The sequence below is a fragment of the Cynocephalus volans genome, chromosome 12, assembly GCF_027409185.1.
Source record: "Cynocephalus volans isolate mCynVol1 chromosome 12, mCynVol1.pri, whole genome shotgun sequence".
Lineage (NCBI taxonomy): Eukaryota > Metazoa > Chordata > Mammalia > Dermoptera > Cynocephalidae > Cynocephalus > Cynocephalus volans.
Window position 1 is genome coordinate 9003897 of NC_084471.1, and position 25757 is coordinate 9029653.

General features: G+C 43.0%; 1 protein-coding gene across 1 annotated transcript in view; it reads right to left on the bottom strand.

The window, feature by feature from the left end:
• The window catches only part of MEI1 (meiotic double-stranded break formation protein 1), an 81567-nt gene that overhangs the window by 26637 nt on the left and 29173 nt on the right, over nucleotides 1–25757 (bottom strand). Inside the window, exons 12-20 of the mRNA XM_063075629.1 lie at nucleotides 24619–24733; nucleotides 23648–23739; nucleotides 22707–22848; nucleotides 20944–21055; nucleotides 15473–15533; nucleotides 14275–14372; nucleotides 10823–10991; nucleotides 7466–7613; nucleotides 2212–2487 (exon numbers count right to left, since the gene is read on the bottom strand). Coding sequence (XP_062931699.1) covers nucleotides 2212–2487; nucleotides 7466–7613; nucleotides 10823–10991; nucleotides 14275–14372; nucleotides 15473–15533; nucleotides 20944–21055; nucleotides 22707–22848; nucleotides 23648–23739; nucleotides 24619–24733 — 1213 coding nt within the window. The remainder of the gene's footprint in view (nucleotides 1–2211; nucleotides 2488–7465; nucleotides 7614–10822; nucleotides 10992–14274; nucleotides 14373–15472; nucleotides 15534–20943; nucleotides 21056–22706; nucleotides 22849–23647; nucleotides 23740–24618; nucleotides 24734–25757) is intronic.

Below are 25757 nucleotides of genomic sequence, written 5' to 3' on the forward strand. Positions count from 1 at the left end.
GGAAGATGGAGGCTTCTCTGAATGAGACAACCCAGGGAGAATGTACGAAGTGAAAGGCAGCCTAGGCCAGAACTCTGAGGAACACCAACTTTCAAGAGCTAGCAGAGGAAGGGAAAACTATAAAAGAGACTGAGAAGGAGCATCAAGATAGGTAGGAGGAAAGTTGAGAGAACTGGCATGACCGAAACAAGAGTGAGCCACTAAAAAGGAAGCAGACAACCATCAAATACCAACAGGTTATGTAAACTGAGAACCAAAAAGTCCTCTGTAGTTAGCCGCAAGGACATTGCTCCTGATCCTGGTGAGAGGGGTTTCAAGTAGTGATAGGAACAGAAGCCAACGGGTGGAGGAATGAGTTGGAGGTGAAGATTTTGAGGGCAATTACTTTTGAGGGTTGGGCTACAAAGAGGAAGGAAATGAGAGTGTTAAGGGCGGGAGGGCATTCCCAGTGAGTGTCTGGGTCAGGGTGGAAGACGTACAGAATAACTCGGGAAGAAGTCTAGAGGGGCTTATACTCTTCTACCATGCCCATAGCCTGGATTCATGATCTGAGATTCTTTTTAGCCTCACCGTTTTCTGATTCTCTCCCTCCAGTAATGCATTCTAAGTCCCTAAAAGAGAGAGACGAAGCAAATGCCTATAACTTCCTCATGGGCAAGGACTGACCATACCTGAATTATCTTTGTATCCCCAATGCTTAGAGCATAGTAAGTACCAAATCAATGTATAATAAATGAAAAAGTGAGTGACTGAATTCAAGGCCTCTAAAACCTGCCCCTCCCTATCTTTCTCCAACCTGTGTCTGTCATATGTCCTCCAAGCTCCAAAACCACACCAGACCACTCACATCCCTGAATTACAGTAAGTACTTTAATACTGCTATACTGGCCTGGAAGGATCCTCCCCACAACCGTTTTATTTGTCAAATCCTTTAAGGATCAGCATATGTGACACCTTTCTGTCCTCCCTGCCACCCAAGCACTCTGCCATACTTTTATTGCCACACTGTTAGTACAGTTGTTAGTGGTTTATTGTGTCTGATTCCCTCACTGGACCATGGGGCAGTGAGTAGGTCCAATTCTTCCCTGCATCCCCAGTGCTCAAACATAACTCTCCCTTTAGACATAACACTAAACCAGGGTTGGTTTCTCTCAGAAGTCAGCTTGGTTTAATGGAAAAAATATCAGGGAGTCAAAATCCAGGTTTTAATCCCAACTCTAGTGACCATGGGCAAATCACTGAAAGCCCATTTTTTCATGTTTAAAAAGAAAAATATATATATTATCATTAATATGAGGGTACTTCAAAAAATTCATGGAAAAATAAAATTAAAAGATAATAGGAATCTTTCCATAAACTTCTTGAAGACCCCTTATATATATCTCAGAGGATGTGAATTCATTTTTTTTTTTTTTTTGAGAGTGAGACTTAGAGCTGTCCAGACCCCTAATTCAAGGGTCATCAAATATTTATAAGTATCTACGATGTGTGGGGCACTGACCCTGAATACTTGCTTCACTCTGCCTTCCACTGCCACTCTCCCTGGCATCCCATCTTGCCTTCTCCCCTATGCACTCATGCTTTATTTTTTAATTTTTTTTAAAAAGATGACCAGTAAGGGGATCTTAACCCTTGGCTTGGTGTTGTCAGCACCAGGCTCAGCCAGTGAGCAAACCGGCCATCCCTATATAGGATCCGAACCTGTGGCCTTAGTGTTATCAGCACCACACTCTCCCAGTGAGCCACGGGCCGGCCCTCATGCTTTATTTTTAGCCCGCTGTTTCTCCTTTCTTCCTCCTATGAGGAAGAACTTGAGCCAAAGCATGAATGTAGCCCCTATCAAGCCAACTTATGTGTGACCTCACAAGATGACAGGTCTTAGAGATGGGAAGCAAAGATTTAAGTCTGAGTGGTGGGGAGCATGTGTGTGCATGTGTGAATGTGGATAGATGTAGCTACCTAAGGGCACGGGGTATATAACATGCTGGTGTCACTGCCACCACAGTCACTCCAATAAAGTCAGAATATCATGATTGTTAATGAAAAGAGCATCAATGGGTCCACACTCTTCTCTAATGGGCCATGTCACCCTCCCTAGCCTTTAGGGTGCTGAGTGGGTAAACTGGCAGTAGTTCTAAACCAAGTGTCTCCTACTACAGAGAGAGGATGCCTACCATCTCTGAATGCAGAAATGAATGAGTGGTCACCTACTAGCAAAATGAGCAGGATGCTGGGACTGCTTCTGAGCATCTGGAACAGGGACGTTAAACCAGCAGGAAGGGTGGGCTGCCCAGCAGAAGGGACATCATCCAGTTCCTCGCAGCTGCTCTCTTCCCAGGAGAACCAAAGTTCCAGGACACGGTGCCCAAACCTACTCATCAGCTCTGGATACAACAGGAAGAACCTGAGCAGGAGGGGATGATGGGTGTAGACTAGGTGCAGGTCCGGGGTGATTTCTAGAAATTTTCTGATTGCACTGACCACGGCCTAGAGGCAAAGAAAGAAAGAAGCTAAATACAACTTTCCGAGGACCCAAGAGCCCCAACATAGCCAAGACATGACTGGGGAAAAGGTACTGGCATCTCAGTATTCCAAGACAACTTCAATGGCTCATTCTAAGGCATTCTAGTGAGAAAACACCACTGTGCTTACCTAACAACAGTAATTCTCAACTTGGGGTGATTTTGCTCTTCAGGGGACATTTGGTAAAGTCTGGAGACATTTTTGATTATCTTGATTAGGAAAGTGCTACTGGCATCTAGTGGGGAGAGAGCAGGGATGCTGCAAAATATCCTGCAATGCACAGGAAAGCCTCCCACAGTAAAAATTATCCGGTGCAAAATATTAATAGTGCCAAGATTGAGAAACCTAGCTCTATGATACTTACCACCATGTGTTGTAATTGTCAGTGTGCATATCTACCTCTCACACTAGACTGAAAACTGATGATGGCAGAACTGTGGCAGATTAATCTGTGCACCTAGCACAGGGCCTGGCACAGAAGGGGTAAAGGGGAGAAGTGTTGAATCATTTATTAACCCTTACAAACCTACCTCTTCCCGTTGCACGTATAACAATGTTCAAATTCCTAACATGCCATTCTAAGAGTTTTATAGTTTTGGCTCTTTTATTTAGCTCTTTGTGCTATTTTGAGTTAGTTTTTGTGTACGGTATGAGGTAAGAATCCAGCTTCATTTTTTTGCACGTGGATATTAAGTTGTCCCTGTAAATTTGTTGAAAAGACTATTTTTCCTCCATTGTCTTGGCATCCTTATCAAAAATCAATTGACCATAAATATATAGGCTTAATTCTGCACTCTCAATTCTATTCCATTATGCAAGTACTATACTATCTTGATTACTGTAGCTTGATAAGTTTTGAAATCCAGACGTGTGAGTCCTCCAACTTCGTTCTTTTACAAGATTGTTTTGGGTATTTTGGGTCCCTTGCATTTCCATGTGAATTTTAGGATCAGTTTGTCTATTTCTACAAAAAAAGGACAGCTGGGATTTGATACGGATTGCATTGAATCTATTGATCAATTTGGGGAGTGTTGCCATCTTAACCCTATCAAGTCTTCCAATTCATGAACACAGATGTCTTAATTGTTTGCTGTGGCTGTTTATTTGTTTTTCTGGCAGCTGGATGGTACAGGGATCCAAACCCATGACCTTGGTGTTATAAGGTGGCACTCTAACCAACTGAGCTAACTGGCCAGCACTGATGTCCTTCTATTTATTTAAATTATCTTTAGTTTTTAAAAAACTTAAAGGGAAACAGTGATGTTTTCAAATTTTTACTCTATAAGTCCTTATACTTTTTTGTTATGTTTATTCTAAAGTATTTAATTTCTTGATGCTATTGTAAGTGGAATTGTTTTCTTAATTTCTTTTTCAAGCATGTTATTAAAGACTTACATCTACCTTTTTGGCTTCACTCCACTCTATCTCCCTTATGATTTAGCTAACGGACATTACACTCAGCTTCCTTCCTTGAACAGACAGATTGAGCAACTTCCCATTTCTATCTTAAATCATGCTCTACTCTCAGCCTGAAAGTTCTCCCTTCATCTCCTCCATCTCCTCCACAAAGCCTCTCCTGGTGCCATAATAAGATACAGTCTCTCTCCTCACGTGCTCTGGTAGCTCTTGACCAGTCCTCTAGCTCCAGAAGTGCACTCTGCTGTAGTTCCCCACCTTAGAGATCTTTTTGTCTCTCCTGACAAACCAGTGCTCTCTGAGGAAGAGAACTTGTCTGATTCATTCCAAACCTGACAGGGCCCCACATGTTACCCAGCACATGTCAAGTAGTCAATCCATGTTGGCTGAGTTGCTGAAATGTTGAGAAGCAAGTAAAAAATCATGTGCACTAAGTAGTGTTCAAGGGCTTAGAAAATGCTGATCAAACTGGAGTGAAGTTGCTGAAAAGGGAGAGCTACCAAGGTAGGTAGGGCCTAACACTCTGAAATGTCCATTCCCCCAGAGACACCCACACTCTAGCTATCGGAGGTCCTCACATACACACTCTGACACACACCAGCACATCTTCTCCACTCCTTCCTACAAAGGCTCAAGGACTGTGAGAATAAGAAGGGATCTCAGAGATGACTCTGGCCTAATCTGTTCACTTCTGGATATAGTGCTCAAGGCTCAGGAAGGGAAAGGGACTTCCCCAGGGATGTCCAGAATGTTAATGGCAGAACAAGAAATGGATGCAGGAGTCCAGCTTTTCAGCACAACGCATATTTACAAGGTTACCCTGCTTCTGCACAAAAGGCATTCATGGGTAGATGGTATCAAGGCAGCCTTCTCATAGAAGATACCACCCGAGGAAGGTAAGGTCAGAGACTCAGAGCTGGCAGGCAAATCTTCTGAGGAAGAGGTCCTCAAGCCTCTGTGAGGTGTCCCTTACAGCACCACCCACCCTGGGCAGTCCCATTACTCACCAAAGGCCATGGTGACCATGAAGGGTGCTCCTCTCTTACACCTCCTCAGCCCTGCCAGCTGCCAGAGCCTGTCTGAAGAAGCTCAGAGACCCCTATTCTGCCTTCTAATCTCTCTTTCACATCTCTCCTAACCTTTCTTTCCACTCCAATCAAAACAACTTCCTGATGAACTTGGGTAGCATGAACCTACATGCATAATTCTCAAAAATAACGTTGAGTAAAATGGATTAATAGATAAAATGAAACAAAGGAAAGCTCTTCCTTACAGTATAATTCCAACTAAAAAATATAGAAGAAACAGTGGAGTCAAAAAAATCACCATTTGGGGGGCCGGCCCGTGGCTCACTCGGGAGAGTGTGGTGCTGAGAACACCAAGGCCCCGGGTTCGGATCCCATATACGGATGGCCGGTTCGCTCACTGGCTGAGCGTGGTGCTCACAACACCAAGTCAAGGGTTAAGATCCCCTTACCGGTCATCTTTAAAAAAAAAAAAAAAATCACCATCTGCAACCTTCAGCTAGCAATCATCAAAGGATGCTAAAAGTAGTGGGAGAAAGTTTGATGAGGAGCAGGATATATACATAGTCTCCAAGTATCTTCCCACTAGATATTTATTAATTTCAAAGAGAAAAATAGTAACATTACAGTAGAAAAATCTAGCAACATCAAGTAATCACCATAAACATTACCAATAATAGGGAAACACCATCATATGCCTCCCGAGGACACAACATCATTTGTGTGGTATTCTTGCCCAAAATACACATCCTAAATTTAATAATGAAGACACATAACAAAAATCCAAACTGAGGAACAGTTACAAAATAACTGTTCTGTACTCTTTAAAAATATCAAAGGGTTAGCTCAGTTGGTTAGAGCGCAGTCATAACACCAAGGTCACAGGTTCAGATCCCCATACAGTCCAGCCATCAAAAAAAAATGAAGGTCATGAAGTCATGAAATGCAAAAATGAAAGAAAGAAAGGTGAGGAACAGTTCCAAGGTAAAAAGGACTAAAAAGGGAGACATGACAATCAAATGCAATGTTTAATTCTATATTGAATATTAGACAAGGAAAAAAATAGCTATAAAGAACATTTTTGGTATAAATAGTGAAATTTGACTATTGACAATGGATTAGATGATAGTATTGTGTCGAACGTTAAATTTCCTGATTTTGATCATTGTACTGTGGTTACGTAAGAAAAAGTCCTTATTCTTAGGAAATACATACTGAAGTATTTAATGGATAAAAGGATATATCTGAAAATTATTTTCAAATGGTTCAGAAAAAAGGAATGCGGGGGTAGGGTTGAGGAGAGAGAAAGAGAGAGAGAGAATGCAAATGAGGCAAAAATGAGAAAATTGGTGAACCTGGGTAATGGGCATTCTTTGAACTATTCTCGCCATTTTTTGTTAAGTGTGAAATTATATCAAAATAAAATTGAGTTAAAAAACAGGTCATAGGGCCAGCCCGTGGCTCACTTGGGAGAGAGTGGTGCTGATAACACCAAGGCCATGGGTTCGGATCCCTATATAGGGATGGCCGGTTAGCTCACTTGGGAGAGCGTGGTGCTGACAACACCAAGTCAAGGGTTAAGATCCCCTTACCGGTCATCTTAAAAAAAAAAAAAAAAAAAGTCAATGAGAGAAAGTTTCTTTTTATACAAGTATTCTAGTTAATACAGAGAATGACAGAATTATAATATTATTATTTTTCAATACCTTATGAATTAATGATTTCCAAAGGCTGCTAATATCACAAAAAGAGACAACGGTATGCCCAGGTGTGTCTTACTTGAAAGCGCATGCACTTCCACTACACCTTCCTGCTTCCATCCAAATTAAACCAGGTGTGCTTGCATCACATTTGCCCCAACAGTAATCAAAAAGAGGCAAAATTAATAGGCAGTGAAGGAAGAGTATCCTTAGCTTGAGGCTGAAAGGTCTACAGCTAAGGAGTAGAAGCAATCTTCCATGAAACAGGTGAGAAATTCAGTGATGAATCACTGTCCTTGATCACCAGGAGTTTACAAAGAAGCTGGAGAGAGAAAACTTGTGCAAACATAATCACCATCAAATTGATCCAAGACCAGCCTGATTAACAATGATATGGGTCCTAGCAATCCCCTTTATTTGATAAATTGTTACCAGATACAATACCTCACAGTTCCCTCTTCCTGCACAAACCAAAGGAGGTATCAAGGAAAGAGCCCAGGGAGTCAGGCAAGTCCTGGCTCCCCCAACAATCAACTGTGTGACCTGGAGAAAGTTATTTTAACCTCAGTCTATTTTCTTATTTGTAAAATGGAAATAATGTCCACCTTCCAGGACTGTTGAAAGAACTAGCTAAATTATGTAGGCTCTGTATGTGTCAGAACCCTAATCCTCTCCACTCCCTTAACACCCCAACTCTGTCTCTCTATGTCACCCCCCTTGTCAATACATATATCATCATGGTCTCTCAAGGAACATTAATGTAAAGAGGTACAGGAGGAGGAGGAGGATTGCGGTCCATACCTCATCTAGTGCACTGTCTTTGTCCTGGCAGACTGCAAGCAGGTAGATGGAGGCTCTGAAGATCACTGGTGGGGGGCGCTCACTCTGGTCCTGAAGAGACAGGAGCAAGCTTTGCACAGCCACAAATAATTCTGCCTCTGAGACAAATCTGTCGGCCAAGGAGAGCTGAGTGAGAAAGGCAGAGCTGGCAGGCCAGTGGGCTCATCTGTCCACCTGGCCACAACCTTGCTCAGCCCAATATCCTGGCCCAGCACACCCACAGCCTCATGACACCTTGCACAAACAGTGTGCTGTATATACCTACAAAGCACTGTTACACATACACATCACATGGTTCTATGCTTTCTGCAAGGTTTGTTAGGGACCAGGGACTCCCTGCTTACTCTTGGGAGGTAAGGTGTCAGAGAAGGGTGCTGTTTCTGGGGTTCAGGGGGCCTTGCTTTGAAAGTCAGTCCACCACTGTCTTCTTGTATTTATTACTGAACAATGCATTCAGTGGGCTATTTTCTGTGTTGGAAGGGTTTATGTTTACATATGCAAGGGAGATGGTGGGAGAAGGAGACTGACTCTTCACTATATGCCCTTTTGTATGTCCTTTTGAATTTTCTACCATGGGTATGTCTTGCCTATCAGATTAAGTACCAGAAAAAAATTAAATGATTAAAAATGGATAATACTAAATGCAATGTGGTATACTGGACTGTAACCTGGAATAGAAAAGAGACAGTAGAGAAAAAACTGGTAAAATCTGAATAAAATTTAGTTAATAGTAATGGACCGTGGACCAATGTCAGTTTCTAAGTTTTGCTAAACGTACCATGGTTATGTTAATATTAGGGTAAAGTGGGTGAGGGCTATAAGAGAACTCTATGTTCTTTGCAACTTTTCTGTAAATCTAAAATTACTCCAAAATAATGTTTATTTAAAAAATAAAAATAAAATGGACAATAGCCATACTATAAATATTAAGCAACTACCAAAAGAATAAGATAGATCTATTAACACATGTACCAGTATGGGAAGATGTCCAAGGTAACTGTTAAGTTAAAAAGCACACTGAAGACCTTATGTAATATCCCATTATATATATTAAAAATAAGAAGTATATATGTGTTTCTATATGCACAGATAAGTTCACGTAGGACACCTAACAATAGTTAACTGACAGGTGTAGTTTTATTTTAACTTTATATCCAACTATTTTACTTAATTTTTACAATAAGCATTTTTTAAATAAGAAAAAAAGTCTAAAAAAATCACATGGGTCAGGTGATTTTCAACAAGGATGCCAAGACAATTCAATGGGAAAACTGTCCTTTCAACAAATGATTCTAGAACAAACATATAGCCATATACAAAAGGATGAAGTTGGACTCTTATCTCACACCATATACAAAAATCAACTCAAAATGGATCATAAACCTAAACCTAAATGTAAGAGCTAACATTGTAAAAGAGAAGAGCTGTAAAGGAAAATATAGGAGTAAAACTTCATAACCTTGTTTAGAAAATGGTTTTCTTAGATACAAACCAAGAGCACAAATGACAAAAGAAAAAAATAGATAAATTAGAGTTAATCAAAATTTAAAACCTTTATGCTTCAAAAGACACCATCGTATATGATCCAGCAATCCCACTACCAAGTATATATCCAAAGGAAAGGAAATCCGTATGTTGAAGCGATATCTGCACTCCCACGTTCACTGTGGCGTCACTCACAATAGCTAACATATGGAACCAACTGAAGTGTCCATCAACAGATGAATGGATAAAGAAAATGTGGTATATTTACACAAGAGAATACTATACAGCCATAAAAAAAAAAAATGAAATCCTGTCATTCATAGCAACATGAATAAGCTTGGAGGACATTATGCTAAGTGAAGTAAGCCAGGAACAGAAAGAGAAATACCACATGTTCTTACTCATATGTGGAAACTAAGGAAGCTGAATGCATGAAAGTAGAGATATACATATAAACAATTCTTACAACTCAACAATAACAAGACAACCCAGTTAAAAATGATCAAAGAATCTGAGTAGACATTTCTCCAAAAAAGACATACAAATGGCCAATAAGCACATGAAAAGATGCTCAACATCATTAGTCATTAGGGAAATACAAATCAAAACCATAATGCAAAAATCACTTTGTACACACTAAGAATGGCTACAGTCAAAAAGGCCAACAATAACAAGTGTTAGCAAGGATGTAGAGAAACCAGAACCCTTAAACATTGCTGGTGGAACTGTAAAATGGTTTACAAAAAATGAAAGATAGAGCTACTATATAATCCCTCAAGACTACTCCTAGGTATATACCCAAAAAGAATTGAAAACAATACTCAAATACATGTGTACATATGTTCACAGCAGCACTACTCACAATAGCCAAAAGGTAGAAAGAGCCCAAATGTCCACCAATGGACGCATGAATAAATAAAATGTGATATATGCATGCAATGGTATACTATTCAGCCATAAAAAGAAATAAAGCACTTGTACATGCTACAAACATTATGCTAACTGGATCAACCTGGAAAACATTATGCTAAATGGAAGAAGCCAGACACAAAAGGTCAAACATTGTATGATTCCATCTATATGAAATGTTCAGAACAGATGAATCTGCACAGACAGAATGCAGATTGTTGGTTGCCAGGAATTGGGGGAGGGAAGGAATGAGGAATGGGAGTGACTGCTTAATGGGTATGAGGTTTTACTTTAGAGTGATGGAAATGTTTTGGAACTAGATGGAGGTGGTAGTTGTACAACATTGTGAATGTACTAAATGCCATTGAATTAATCCCTCTAAAATGGTTAATTTTATATTGTGTAAATTTTACCTCAATAAAAATTTTTTTTAAAAGGTTAAGAAAGAACAGTCCTTTGATTTTAAAATTTTAATAAATTATATAGTAATTCTTAAAACCAAAGTAAACCACTGAAGTTCTTTTTGTTTTGTTTTTGCTTGCTTTGTTTTGGTTTTGTTTTTGGCAACTGGCCAGTATAGAGATCTGAATCCTTGACCTTGGTATAATAGCACCACACTCTAACCAACTGACCTAACTAGTCAGCCCTGAAATTTTTTTCTGTGTACAAACAATACCCTCCAGGATACCAAAGGACATTCATTAGCATTAGCCTCTGTCTCTCAGCACTGTCTACCGACCTGTCTTAATCCCCTTCCAAGATATAAGCCTCTCAGGAATACAGCCCATTTCTCACTTTACCCTGTGTCCCCAGTGTCCAGCACTTGGTTTGGAGAGGATGCCTCTGTGAATATTTATTGCACTGAACTGGCCTGCAGATGAGGGTGCCAGGATCCACCGCCAGCTACCAGCTCTGAGCACTGACCTGTCCTCGTGGATGTAGGCCAAGTAGATGAGGAGCAGGATGCAGAACTGTATCTGGCGAGCAGCTCCCTCCACATACTGGCGATCAGACAAAAAGGCAAGGCTTTCAGGACCCCTGCTGCTTATCTGAGGCAGGCCATGATGCAGGAACTCAGACACTGTAGAGAGCTCTGGGGAAGGAAAAGGCAAGGGAAAGCCACACAAAGAACGCAGGAGAGCAGGTAATAATACGAGTACCTCCTGCATGCACAGAACTGCATGGGGCAGCAAGTGTACATGCAGTATAGAAGAAATCAGAGGTTCCTCTTCTTTTATGCAGCTTTCAACCTACCAGGAGAGACTAAAGTTAACATGTGGAAGGACACAGACATGTCTCAAAAATGCTACACTCGTTTATTCATTCATTTGACATACAAGTATGTTCACTGAGTGGCTACTCTAGGCCAGGCTGTGACACCCAGGCCCTACCTCCAGGAGCTGGAAGCTGTTGGTTATAAGGCTGTGCTCTAACCAACTGAGCTAGGAGCTGGAAGCTGTTGGGATGAGAAAGATAATGAGATAGGCAATTATAGGACATGTGATCAATGCCAGGCTCCAGTGTGGAGGAGGGAGTACAAGCTCAAAGAGGAGCTGGAGAGGGAAGTACAAGCTCAAAGAGGAGGTAACTGTGGAGGGTGAACAGAAAACAGGCATAGAAGGGAGGGAAGAGAATCCAAGTGACAGGAAGCAAGGTGTTCAGAGGCCAGAAGGCACGACAGGACACATCGTTTTTCCGTTCAGTGTGACTGGGCGGTCAGTGAATAGATGTGGAGTGTCAGGAGCTACGGAACTGTGTGATGTAATCTGCAGCTAGACTGTGAAAGACCTCAAATGCTACTTAAAGAATTTTGGATTTTATCCTGAGGGCAGAGATTCCTAGCTTTCTTATGAAACCTCTGTTTCATAAAAGAAGGAGTATTTAGAGGAGTATTTAAAAGGACTGGAAGGAAAAGGACTTCAGAGCTTAAAATTTGAATAAAGTCAACTTAATGGAAAATTCACTCCATTACCCTTATTTTCCACATTTCAGCATAGATGAGAGAAAACTCCATTTACTATTTGATACAGACCGATGTGTGGGGACTATGGCTGAAGGCGAGGGAAGTCAAGATGTTAAAACTAGGTTTTCAGGTAGATCCTTCCAGCAGTGAGTGGAGACTGGCTGGAGGATGAGAGACTAAAAGCAGGGATCCAAGTTGGAGGTCAATGGAAAGAGTTCATTCTGCCAAAGCAGCAGACCCAGGGCCAAGTCCTGGGTAAATGGAGGGTAAGGATAGGGAAATCCCATAGCAATTTGGTAGCAGAGTCAGGTCGTGTCTAATTCCAAGTTCAGGGCTTTTTCCACCAAAGCACACTATGATCAATATGATAATAATGAAACAAATATCCTCAAGCCTTTCATATCTGCCTGTCCTTCCCCCAATACATAAAAGAAAGAAGCGGTCTGCATAGAAGTGAGGTCTGCTGTGCTTCCTGGCACTCTGAGATTTGACAAGGTTTCAGTGTCTATGGAAGCAAATATGTGGGGCTCCTCTGTTCTGACAAGCAAGGGAGCTGCCAGCCGCAATGGAGCCAAAACTCTGAGCATGAGAAGCCACTGTGATGTGGCTGACAAACAGTCATAGGCTACCATAACAGAAGTTGTAGTGCTATTCTCTCTGCAGGCCATGCCATGCCTGAACAGGTAGACTGCTGGACACAATGCAGAGAGGAGTGGCCAGTGTAGTGAGAGAACCAGGAGCCAAGCCTGGAAGTAATGGAAATGCTCACCTGGGCTTCTGTCTCTCACTGAGAAAGACGAAAGAGAGGTTTAGGGAGTGGGAGGAGAGGACACAGAATCTTCATAAATGCAAAAAGAGGAAATGCAAAAAGAGGAAACACAGCAAGCACCAAGTCTTACCCACAAAGAAGGTATAATATTTGTTGAGTGAATAAATAAAACAATGATTAAATTGTTTTATGTTATACCAACGAAGAGTTCTAAAATAGAGAAACTCTTAGAGCACAGAACATACTGTAATCACCACCATATCCACAGTAGACTTGGCCTCCCTGGCATGAAACAGAAGCTCAATGAATGTTCAATAAAAGGAAAAACACCAGCTCTCAGCCCTGCACCTGCTGTTCCTGCTGCCTAGCATTAGGCCTCATAGCTAGCTTAACATCAGCAAAGCCAGTTAAGCAACTTCCCCCCTCCCCTTTCTCCCCCTCCCTTTTCCCTTCTCTGCTCCGGGAACTGAGCAACAAAATTCCTCCCCTGGGAAGGGGTAAATATGACCATTATCATCAAAGGAACGTCTTGTGGGCTGCTGTAGCTGGCTTCACGCTGGAGCGCTTTGCACTGATATAGTAACGACACTAATTAGAAGCCTATGCCCTAACCGACCAGGTGTTGGCAGAATACAAGGGCTGTATCACCCTGCACACCACTGATCATGAAATTGTCCATTACTCTGCCAGAACCCTCAAAGGCTTATAAGCCCCTGCTTTCCTTGGTTTGGGGGAACTGCTCAGTCTCCCCTCCACATTAGTGAAATAAAGCTTTTTGGCTGAAATAGAATCTGTCTCAAGTCTTTCTCTCCCTTTTCTCTGTCTCGCCGAACCTAACACCTAGATCCTGCATGGCCCTCCTTCACTTCACTCAGATCTTTGCTCAAATGCCACCTCCTCACAGAAGCCTTCCTTGACCACACTATCTGACACATATTGCCTCCCCTCCATCTCCCTCTATCCCTTTGCCCAGTATTATTTTTTTCACAGCCCCTCTCCGTCCACGACAATTGTATCTATTTGTTTATTGCCTGCCTCTCTCACTCCATGAAAGCAGGGCTTTGTATCTCTAGCTCTTTCACCAGCTCCTGGAATAGAGTCTGGCACAAAGTAGATGCTCAAGAAATATTTCTTGAACGAACAAAGAAATGGAACAGACTTCAAGCTATAGTGAGCACTGGAATCTAGAGGTGAACAAGCAGACAGAAAGGGACTTGGTATGGGGATACTGCAGAGATGGTTGGGAGGAAGGAAATGGACTTGATGAGCTTTAAGGTCTTTCTCGACTCTTAGAGTCTAAGGTGCCAGGAATCTTGAATTCCATTGTTTTCTGATTCTGTTATTTACCCTGCTTAGGAATCTGCCTATAATTCCATCATTCCATGACTCCTCTGGGCAAAGAGGAATAAGGCAAAGAGATCTTATTATTATTATTTATTTATTTTTATTTTTTTGGCGACTGGCTAGTACCAGGAACTGAACCCTTAGACCTCGGTGTCCCAAGGCTGTGCTCTAACCAACTGAGCTACCCAGCCAGCCCGAGACTCCATTACTGTACTGACTCACAATCCAGCAAATCAGCAAGGCATCCAGACTGTAAAGACCACCACAGACCTCATGAGTGGTGAAACTGCAGCATCTTACCTTCTTGGGAAGGTGGTCCTGTCTTCTCTAGAGATGAGAGGAGGTTGAGGCACATGTTGTAGAGGAAATTGGAACACACCTGGTTTAGAGCTGAGTAACTTAGAGGCAGAAGAGAGAACAAAAGAAAAAACATTGCTACGTTGACTCAAACAACATTATTCCTGCCATATGCCTGGACACCACTGCTTTGTGCCACAGCCCAGTGAAATTCTAACCATGGCCATGGTAGAAGAGGTCCTGAGGTGATTACGAAAAGTAAATATGGAACCTATTGCCCATAGCTGCAACTTAAGCCCTTCACCCATATAGGCATTCACTAAAAGTTTAATTAAAAAAAATAAATAAATCAAGGAGGACTACCAAGCTCCAATCTAACAAAACATACAAACAAAAAAGTATTTTTGGGCCAGGAAAGGGCTGGGGGAGTACTAGAAAAAGAGGAAACTGTTGAACCCAAAATAGGTAGTCAAGGAGTACTACAAACTTCTAAAATTTTGACTTTGACTCCAGATGCCCATATTCTATCCTGAATGTTGAGCGTTCAACTCAAAGATATGGAAGGAGAGCTACACACTGCACTGTAGTTGCCTTGTAGGCTGTGGGCATAACAAATGAATCTTCCTAGTAAATACAGAGGCAGGTGGCAAATCACAAATGGGAAGGTGCGGAAGGCTGTTCTAGAAATGTAACAAGACAGAGACTGAAGTGGCAACCTCTCTACTTTGAACAAGAAAGTTTCTCCTCTAGAATTGCTGGCCTGGCAGCAACTAGAACTTGACAGACATTGCATCCCTTCACCTCCAAGGGCCTGTTTCCCCACTTGTAAAGTGAGGGGTTAGACAAATGAATCTCTGAGATTCTTCGGGTTTTTTTAAAAAGATGACCGGTAAGGGGATCTTAACCCTTGGCTTGGTGTTGTCAGCACCACACTCTCCCAAGTGAGCCACGGGCTGGCCCTAGAACCCTTCCAGTTTTGATGTGACAAGTGCCTATCCAAATATCACCTGGAATAAGAGCATTCCCATACCAGATAAAATACAACCTGTAGAAACATGTCCAGCTCATCCCACCAGTTGCTGAGCGATGCTGACTCTGTGTCAACCCCACCATGGGGCTATGACTAAAACACACCAGCCAGAAATTTCCACTTGTCCAGTCAAGAAAAACACTGGCCCCTTTTGCCTGAGACTACACATACCTCAGGCCACTGCAGAACCTGGCCTTCAGCTCCAGGGTCAGTTGTATGAAGGATGAGGCAGCTTAGGAGAAGTGGGAAGAAAGCAGAGAGCAGTTTAAAGCAGACTTGTTACACAGATTCCTAAGTCCAAGTAGTATCAAAGAGCACTGGTTTCAGAATCACACAGACCTGGTTCGAAATGTGCTCCACCACTATCTAGTAGTGTGACTCTGGAAAGTTACTTAACTTCCCTAAGACTCAGGTTTGATATCTGTACCTTGCAGGCTGCTGTAAAGCTCCGTAAGGTCAATGCATGTAGAATACCTAACAAGTTCTTGGCCCAGAGTAAGTGCTGAGTAAATGTTCATCTTCTTCCTTTCTGAATTGTCTGTCACTACAGTCTGGTATATTTGACAAGGACCTAGGAAATGCACATCTGCTCCTTCTACCCCTTCTCCCAGTTTTGTAGAAAATAATCCAATTTCATATTCAAGAAGAACAGGAGTAGTCACTGCTTTATCCCCACCTCTGAATTGCTTGTGGGGAAGGGATTGGTTCTCAGACAAGGGGTCTGATAACAGCTTCTGTGCTAGTTTATGACCCTAGCCCAGGCCTCTGCACTGCCTACCTCCTCCCAGTCTCCCCACTAAGTCTCTCTATCGATAGTGACCTCTGTCCTGCCTGCCCTGGGCCCCTGTAAAAGAAGTATCCTAGACAAGGAAGACATCAGGAGCTCACACTTCACTAGCTCCAGAGTTGAAGATAATCTGTATTTTATGCTGGAGCTAAAGCACCTGGCAGGGAATTAACAGTAACTCTCTGAGGCAACAATTTAACCCATGACTCCCCCAGGGAGGGGGCACCCAGCTTGCCTTCTGGAAGGGGTCCTCTTCGCCCAGTGTCTTGGGGAATCCAGAGTTTCTCCACCCTCCTGCTACAGATTTCTGTTGTCCTCCTCCCGGCCTGATTCCTTTTCCCCTCTTCCAGGTTTGGCCTCTAATCCTGTCCTCTCTGTCTTCCTGCTGCAAAGATCTCCCTGTAGATCTCACAGCCTTTCTATACATCCGCTGCCCCCTGCCCTTCGCTGCCCCCAGATATCTACACTCCTGCATCCCATCCAGGACCCCAAGACTGGATCCTTTTGGATCCTGAAGTAAGGCAGGCAGGAAGAATGATGGAAAGAAGGAAAGAAGTATATGTCAGTTGTTACGATGGCTGAAGGGTACAGTCATTCAGGAAATCTATATACATTTTCTCACCGAATTCTCATTATTATCACCATATTCTAGCTGAGGGCATTGGGGGTAAGAAAATTAATTTGCCCATGTCAATAAACAAATAAAGAATGGGGCAAGAATTCCAACCTACATGGGCTAACAACAACAGTCTCTCCTCTGCTCCTTCCTATCAGCAGCTACTGGAAATAGCTGTTTCCAATCTTAGGGAGTAAAACAACTCTTCCTAACTCCATGTTGTCCTCCAGTCATACCCCCATTTCTCACTTTCCCCTCACACTAAACTTATCAAGAGTTGTCTATCTCGGCTCTACTGCCTCACCTCTCACTCTTCCTTCAACCCACTGCAGTCTCACGTCCACTGCAACCACTTCACTGAAACTGCTCTGGCCAAGGTGGCCAACAGCCTCTGTGATGCCAAGTCCAACGGACATTTTTTGATCTTCACCCTTCTTGACCTCTGGGATGTATCTGACATTCCTAATCCACAAAACTCTCTTCACTTGGCTTCCTTAGTGTGATACTCTTCTGGTTTTCTTCCTACCCTCTAACTACTCACTAGTCTTTACCAGTGTCTTTTGGAGTTTCTCCCTCCTCCTGACTATTAAATGTTGCTCTTGTTCCAGTCAAGATGGTGGAATAGATGGTTCCTGGTGTCACTCTCTTCCACAAATCAAATAATTTATTTATAACTATAAAAATGTAACATCAGCCAAGCTGGGGCCACTGGAGATCAGGGGAAGAGGAGGAGAGACCTACGGAGTTCATGAAGGTGGAAGAAACCGTGATGAGAGAAAGAAACAACTGCTCTGAGCATTTTGGGCCGTGGCTGCTTTAAGGCTGGAGCTGATGAACACATGGAGCAGGAGCCGGCAGAAGCCGCAGCTATGCCCTTCGGATGGGGTTACTTGAAGGCTGCAGGGGAGAAGAGGGCCTTGGTGGCCTCCAGGACAGCAAGACCACTAATAGGGTTCCCATGGACCCACACAGGAGCAAGGAGCCAGAACACCTGAAAAAAGGGAGCCATTCAGAGGCCAGTGAGTCATCGCAAGGGACCAGCGCAGGGCCCATCCCATGGGAAGTGTTTGGAGCACGGGCGGTTTGGGAGATGGGCCCACCAGGAGAACACTGGGACACAGCAAGGACAGCTGATCTGCCCCCAAATCAGTGCAGGACCACTCAGAGGAGACTGGTTGGGAATGCAGAATTGCAAAGGGTGCATTTTGATGAAAAAACTCAGACCCAGATCAGAGTTTCTACACAACACAGATCCACTGGGTCTCTGGGAGAGCCAGAAGTATCTGTAAGATCAACCATTAAACCCTGAGCTGCACAAAAAGCCTTCCCTAGGGAAAAAGAAGCAAAGCAGCAACTTAACTACACAGCTCAAGTACTGGTTCCCACAGGAAGTTCCCCCATGTTAGAAGTAAGCAAAGGACAAAAAACTAGTTCCAGACCAGGCATACCACCAGCACCTGGGGGCCTGCCTGGGAACCAGAAGCATGAAGCCAGGGACCAGACCCCACTCCCACATCCAGGCAAACTGCACCAGCACCTCAGGGCCTGCCCGGTGACCCGAGGTATAGAGAAGGGGACCAGACCCCCCTCCCACAACCAGGCACACCATGCCAGCACCTCAGGGCCAGCCCGGGGACCCAGGATATGGAAAAGGGGACTGAACCGCCCTCCCACAACCAGGCACAGTGCAGCAGAGCATCAGGACCTGCCTGGGAACCCAAGGCATAGAGAAGGGGATCAGATCCCCCTCCCACAACCAGACACACCATGCCAGTGTCTTGGGGCCTGCCCAGTACCTGAGGCATGGATCTGAGGACTAGACTGCCCTCCCACAACCAGGTACACCCCACCAGTGGCTTGGGGCCCACCTGGTGACCAGAGGCATGGAGAAGGGGACCAGACACACCCCACAACCAGGCACACTGCCAGTGCCACAGAGCATGCCAAAAACATCACCTCCACATGGGTGGCCCACCACAGCCACCACAATAACCATGGCTGCCTCAAAAGCAGCTAGACACCACAATCACCACACAGATGGCCCTTCAACCACTGGAGTGCATTCACACAAGGACAATCACCAGCAGAGATAAAGAAAAGAAGAGGATGTGTCTCTCCACAAAGCCCATTTCAGAGTGTCAGAAGAAGCATCTGCTCTACGATAATATGGGGGGACCTGATCACACCTCTCAGCATTGGACAGATCATCTAGGCAACAGATTAACAGAATAACCATTGTTCTTTCAGAAGGAGAGAAGAAATCTAGGGTTATCAGAGCGGGGAGGGGGGAAGAAGAGGGGGTGGGGAGAGACAAGGGGCATAAAGAATAATTATGATTTGTGACAATATATAAGCTAGTAATATTGATTTGATCAACATATCTCAATGTTCAACCCAAAAAATACATATAATCAATTTTGATTCAATAAATAAAATAAGTTTTAAAATAAAAAAATAAAAAAGTAAAAAAATTTTTTTTAAATGTTGCTCTTGATTTTGTCTTGGCCCCTTTCATCATCTCATTGTACATACTTGCCCTTAAGGAATCTCATTTGTTCCCCACTAGGGGGTCAGCCCCACAAGGACAGAAGTTTGTTTTGTTCACTGCTTATCCTCAGCCTTAGGACGTTGTCTTGCATGTAGTGGGTACCCAATAAATATTTGTTCAATGAATGAAATGCTGTATGCTGAAGACCATGCCTCTCTCCTGCTTTCAGACACAGTCAATTACACACCTAACATCTTCACTGGGACATCTCACAGGCATCTCACACTCACCCTGACCCAAACTGATTACATCTTCTACTGTCTCCCCAAATCTTCCTCCAGTGAGCATTCTCTCAATAAAAACACCACCATCCACCTAGATGACCGCCAGAATCCAAGGCATTACTCTGAACAATTCCCTCTCCCTCACACCCTACATCCAACTGTTCTATCACCCCAACACCACCTTAGTTCCAACCACCAACCTGAGTTAATGCAAGAGTCTGAACTACTTGCCTCCAGTCTTGCCTCCCTCTAACTCATGTCCCACACTGCTCCAAGAAAGATCTTTCTAAAACAGAAATCTGAGTGTGTCACTCCCCTTCTTTAAGACTCAACAAAGCTCCTAGGATAAGGCCAAATTCCTCACATAGTCAACAAGGCCCTGCACAACTGAGCACTGGCTATCTCTCCATGGTAGCCTTGTTGCACAAAACATTCTACTGCATGCCATGTGACAAGAACAAAAGAAAAGACATTAATGATAATGATAAGAGGCAAGCATAGCATAGAGATTTAAAAAGCAGGCTCGAGAGCCAAATTCCCTAGGTTTGAATCCTGGGCACACCATTTATAGTGTGCCCTTGGGCAAGTTACTTAACCTCTCTGAGATTCAGTTTGTTCATGAGTAGAATGAGGATAATCATAATACACAATTACTAAATTGTGAGGACTAAATGAATCAGTACATGTAAAGCACTTAAAACAGTGTCTCACACACAGTAAGAATGTAATAAATGTTAGTTATTAGTTATTAATTATTACTACCTTTTTCCCTCCTCCCTCTTCCTTTTTTGGCTATTCTCTCTTTCCATTCTCACAATCACTATCAATTTCTAAGGAAGATAAAGGAGACTTTGACTCTAATTCCTTGGCTTCTTCTGTAGACTGAGGTATTTACAGGGTGAAAACCGGAGAAGTGGAAACAGAAGGTTTACATTTGAGAGAGAAAAAGTGACTAGTAAGTGAAGAAAATTAAAAGATCCAAGAAGACCTAGAAAAGGCCAAAGGAGTCAAGAGCCGCTTGGGCTCAATTTTAGGAAGGAACTTCAGTGTATAGTTAGACAATAGCTGTCACACAGAGTGCTACCACTCCTCTATAAGGTACTTGGAAATATGTGGGGACGTTTTTCAGTTGTCATAATGACTGAGGGGTACTTCTGGCATTCAGTGCTCAGGAGTCAGAGATGCTAAATATATTGTTGGGTCTGAGGGATATGGTGTATGACAGGAATGGGAGAGGGGGTGTGTTGTGGGCTCTGACCTGGACCCTCTTGGACACTCTCAGGGAAGTATCAATAAATTCGAGAAATGCCTTTAATGACTTTTGATTGCTGTATGATATTTCCTTCCACTCAACACTGGGAAGAAATGGATACAGATTCTGAACAACTACTTAACATCCATTTCACAGCATATACTTAGCTACCTAAGGTGCATGCCTCCCAACTTCCACATTTGCCTGCTGCCTACCGAGTTTCTTGGAGAACTTCTCCTTCATGTGGGGTACGATGACAAAGAGGTTGTATAGAATCGAGAGGAAAACTTCCATCAAGGCTGGGTGGGTGGCCTGCTCCAAGTGCCTCTGCAAAGAACCAAGAGGGAGAACACAATCCACCAGGACTGAACCTCTAAAGAAGAAAATGCATCAGCAAAAACTGGCACCAAACCTAGCAACAGCAGACCAACCCATTACAATTGAAGGGCACAAGAAAAACTAGGGAAGCTGATGTCACAAACCTACATTTAAGGCTTAGATATGCCCCTTAAAAGGCTGTGCAAAGTTCTTTACCTCTCTGGGCCTCCCAAAAGAGAATCCCAAAACAGGAATAATAAGAAGACCTATTTTCCAGAAACAAATGAGGTCTGATGTGTAAAAAGTGCTTTCTAAACCATAATGCAGACTAACACTCATGTTTCTATTACTATAGTAAAAGTAATTGTAATATAGTTTGCAAACTGCCTTCACATTTATTATTTCATTTGAGTGTCATGAGGCAGCCTGATGTAGTAGACAGGGCTCTGGATTAAGAGTAAAGAAACCTGAGATCTAATTCAAGCTCTGAACAAAGTTGCCATGTGCCCCTGGGCCGTCACCTCCTCCCCTCTCTGGCTCTCAGCTCCCAATCTGTAAATAGCTATGGCCTCATTCTTGTCAAAACCTTTCCTTTGGTTTTTAAAACAAAGTGGTTTTTTTAATTATAAAAGTAATATATGCTCATTAAATTATAAAATATAGAAAAGTTGGAAGCAGGAATAATATAATAATTCTATGATCTACTTTTCGATATAGCTCTAACACTTCGTAAATCTAAGAGGAAGCCAGAGTAGATGAGGTAATTGATGTGAGTTGCCCAAGTCTTACTGTTGGTGCATGTGAGTCAGGGTTGCAACCCAGGGCTCCTGACTGCTACTTGCCTGCAGACCCTGGTGCCTGCTCAATGACTTTTTCAAGGAAATGACACTCTCTCCTGCAGAGCCAGAGGAAATCTCCCTCCCTGCTGCCACCTACTGTTCCCAGTAGGTGTTTAGGAGGTGCCCTTCTGCAACTAACAGGGACTCTTCAGGCTCACAGAATGCCCAAACCTCAAGCAGGAGAGGACTAACCCATGGTTACCAAGACAGTCAACAGCTCTGGGCCCTGCTCCTCCTATTATCTCAATCTCAAGTCCACTCAGAATAAAGCTCTTCAGGACCAGGTGTCTCTTCAGAGTGGCCATCTGTCATTTTACAGAACACACACACGTGTTCCTTATTGAAGCTTGAATCACTGACATTCATCACTGCTCATTATGAAGCAGAAAGACACAAGAAAAGCTAGGGAACCTGCAGTCACAGGTTCAATCTCAGAATCATCATGTGCCTGCTTTATAAACATAGCAATATGACAACCTCATCTATAAATCAGGGAAAATTACACCAACCATCTCCCAGGGTCACTGGGAGGACTAAATTAAGTAATGAAGATAAGGCACTCATCACTCCATAAACATTACCTATTTATTATTTTATGGTTACTGCTTTCTACTTTTTCTTAAGGGGAATCTATTAGCTTTATAACAAAACACTACACTTTATTTTTTCAAACCAAAGGAAAGGTGACTGTAACAATAACATGGCTGAGGCCCTGAGAAGGTTCAGTTGAGGAGCTGCCGCCTTGCACCTCTCAGCCTGGCTGGCCCTCACATTCTTCTCTTCCCCAAGCTTCCTGCTGCCCATGGCTCAGGAGAACCCACCATCACCATGGGGATGCACAGACAGTCACTGGCACTGAGAAGAAATTCTGAGAAGGCCTCCAAGGTGTCTTCCTTCTCGGCACTGGGAGCTGTAAATGGATTCTCCTGGGCTGAAGGCTCACTCTGGAATTCCACAGCCAACCTGAGAAATCAATGTATGAGTATGTCCACTACTACCTATGCAACATAAAGGTTAGAAGCACCCTCCTAGTGGGCCTGAACTCAGGAACTGGGGAAAGTACCCCCATCATCAGATCTGGAGAAAATTTAAGAGACCTCAATGAGGAGAGGACGTAGTCCTTATCTATCTCTCCAGCTTTCTGCCCACCTACACCCCCGCACACACCATACATGACTCTTCCACCTCACTACGTGTACTTCCCTGAACACACCATGCTACTTGCTGCTTCATATCTCTTTGCCTTTACATACACGGCTCTCTCTACCTGGAATACCTTCCCTGGATTCTTGACAACCTAGCGAATTCCACATTTATACAGAAAACTTTCTATTCCACAAGAAACTGTGAGCTCCTTGTGGGCAGGAGCCATTCTGACTTCTCTTTCTACCCCCACTGTCTAGTACCAGCCCTGGCATACAGTTACAACAAAGAGTCGTAACTGTGTAATATAAACTGAATTAATTCTTCAAGCGTCCAGTGAATACTTACAGTGCTAGGCTAGTTAGGGGGAGGAACAAAGGTGAGACACAACCTCATGGCATAGTAGCAAAGATTTCACCAGAAGGGAATCTTTAGAAACCTCCTACCCCTACCTGTCTGCAAACCTCCACACACCCCCAAATCCTGCGCCAACCAAAGTCCTCTTTGCTATGCAGCAGATCATCGGAAATCAAGTGTTGCTTCTAGAACTTCATCCTTTGTCTAAATCCCTTCCCTCTACCCCTCCATACTATTAGCTCAGACAAAGAGGGCCCCTTACCTGCAGGCATTTCTAAATCCTTCCAAAGTGCTCAGGAGGAACTTTCCCCTTCGAAGAATGGCCTTCTCTGAATCTCTACTGGAGGCATGGCCCTGAGGTGAGAAGGAGAGAGAGAAACCTATCGAACAGGTACCCTCCTACTCTGGGTTTCAGTCTATGCTTGAATGACTACAGAGCCCTTCCTCTCACACTGTAGTCTGACAATCCATATACCTAACTTTCTAAGGGATCTTGGCTATATCCTTGCAAATCTAATAGCTCCTTTAAAAAATGGTAGAGGAAGAAACCTTAACCACCAGTCTCCTTGTGAACCATAGGGCTGGCTCTTGGTCAATTATACGCAGAAAGCTGTCATGGGCTGATGAGTATTAGCCCAACTGGCTGTAATTTCCATATTAGTTGCTCCAAAACACAAGAAAATTCCCACCCCATCAGGTGTGACAAGCTTAGTTTCCAAAGTTAACCCTCAAAGACATAATCTTTCATAATCAAAACATTCACACTGACAGTATCTTTCCTGATATCTTAAGTTCATGGACCATTAAAAGCCAACAATTACAACACATTACATATTGGTCAGATTCTCTCTAAGAGTCAAGGAATCTAGCCCTAAATAATTTTGTGAGCATATTCACCATACCTGCTTGAATGACATAAAGAGACAAAGTATGCAATAGGCTTGGGTACAAACACCCTGGGATTTACTACCCAGGCTCAGGTAATTGTTAGCTTTGGACCCTAGAGAAAAATTATTTAACTCCTGTGATTTCAGTTTCCTCATCTATAAAAATGGGATAGTAATCCTTAAGCCTCACAGTTCTGCAGTTAAGGAAAAATTAACATCCCATTATAGGTGTATGTGCATGAAAAAACTATGAAGTGGCATAGAAAGGTAAGGCAATGAACTAATTATCTTTCTAAAAACATATTACAGTGTGATCTCCAGAAGAAGCAGGCTGCAGTACACTGACCAGGGGCCTCCTGCTCAGAGGGGTCTGGGAAAACTCTGCACATCGGTTCAGCATGGCTTCAAGCAAGGCTCGCAGTTCCCTGTACTGCACAGGTGGAACACTCTGATGATCCTTCCTGAATCCAAAGAGACAAGAGCAGACTCACAGCAAGGTAAAGGTACTCCCAAGATAATCCCAGGCTCTTTGGCAATGGAGTGCAGTGTGCTGGATCAGAACACAGGGTCTGACCTGATAGAAATCCTTGCTCCAACATTTATCTAGCTGCACAACTTTGTGCACATTCTTTATCCTGTCTAACCATCAGTTTCCTCGTTTATCAAATGAGGGTTGGTAGTAGTCTCCTCATGGATCAAATTAGATAATTTACACCACACACTTAGCAGGATGCTTATAAATGCCAGCTACGACTATTATTTTTGTTATTAAGGACACAGAGGGTTTTCTCATCAAAAAGGGCCTCCCAGTGAAAGAAGTACTACCTAGAACTGAAGGTTCATCAAAAGATGTAATGGCCATTGTTTTCAAATAAGTGATAAACTCTCCTAAGAAAAAGAGATCAAACTTGCTCTCTGATACCTCAATGAGGAAAACCAGGATCAATAGGTAAATGTTATCAGGACCCAGATTTTATTTCAGCATGCTGAAGAACTTTCTAACAGTCAAACCCTACAAAGGTAGAGGGGACTCTCTAGGGAGAATTGAGTTCCCCATTCTGCAAGATTATAAGCAGATATTGGAAAACTACTTTTGAAGATTCAGTCATTATGAGTGTGGGGTAATATGGACAGGTAAACACTCGGGGGCTATTAGAGCCTTCATATTTTATAGACTCAGAAGAAGCAAGAGTCATTAACTAGTTTAATTATGAGCTCCAAGAGGCCAGGGACCAGTTCCATCTTTTCACATTGACTAAACAGAGGTAGATGCATTGTACATTGATGTGAAGTTTAAAAGATGTTAAATGAAATAATGACTATTTGACAGGGTATTGGTTTCCTAGAGCTGCTGTAATAAATTACAAATTTGGTGACTTAAAACAAACAAAAATTTATCCTCTCACAATTCTGGGGGCTAGAAATCTGAAATCAAGCGTGTCAGCAAGGCCAAGCTGCCCTCTAAAAGGTCTTGGGAAGAATCCT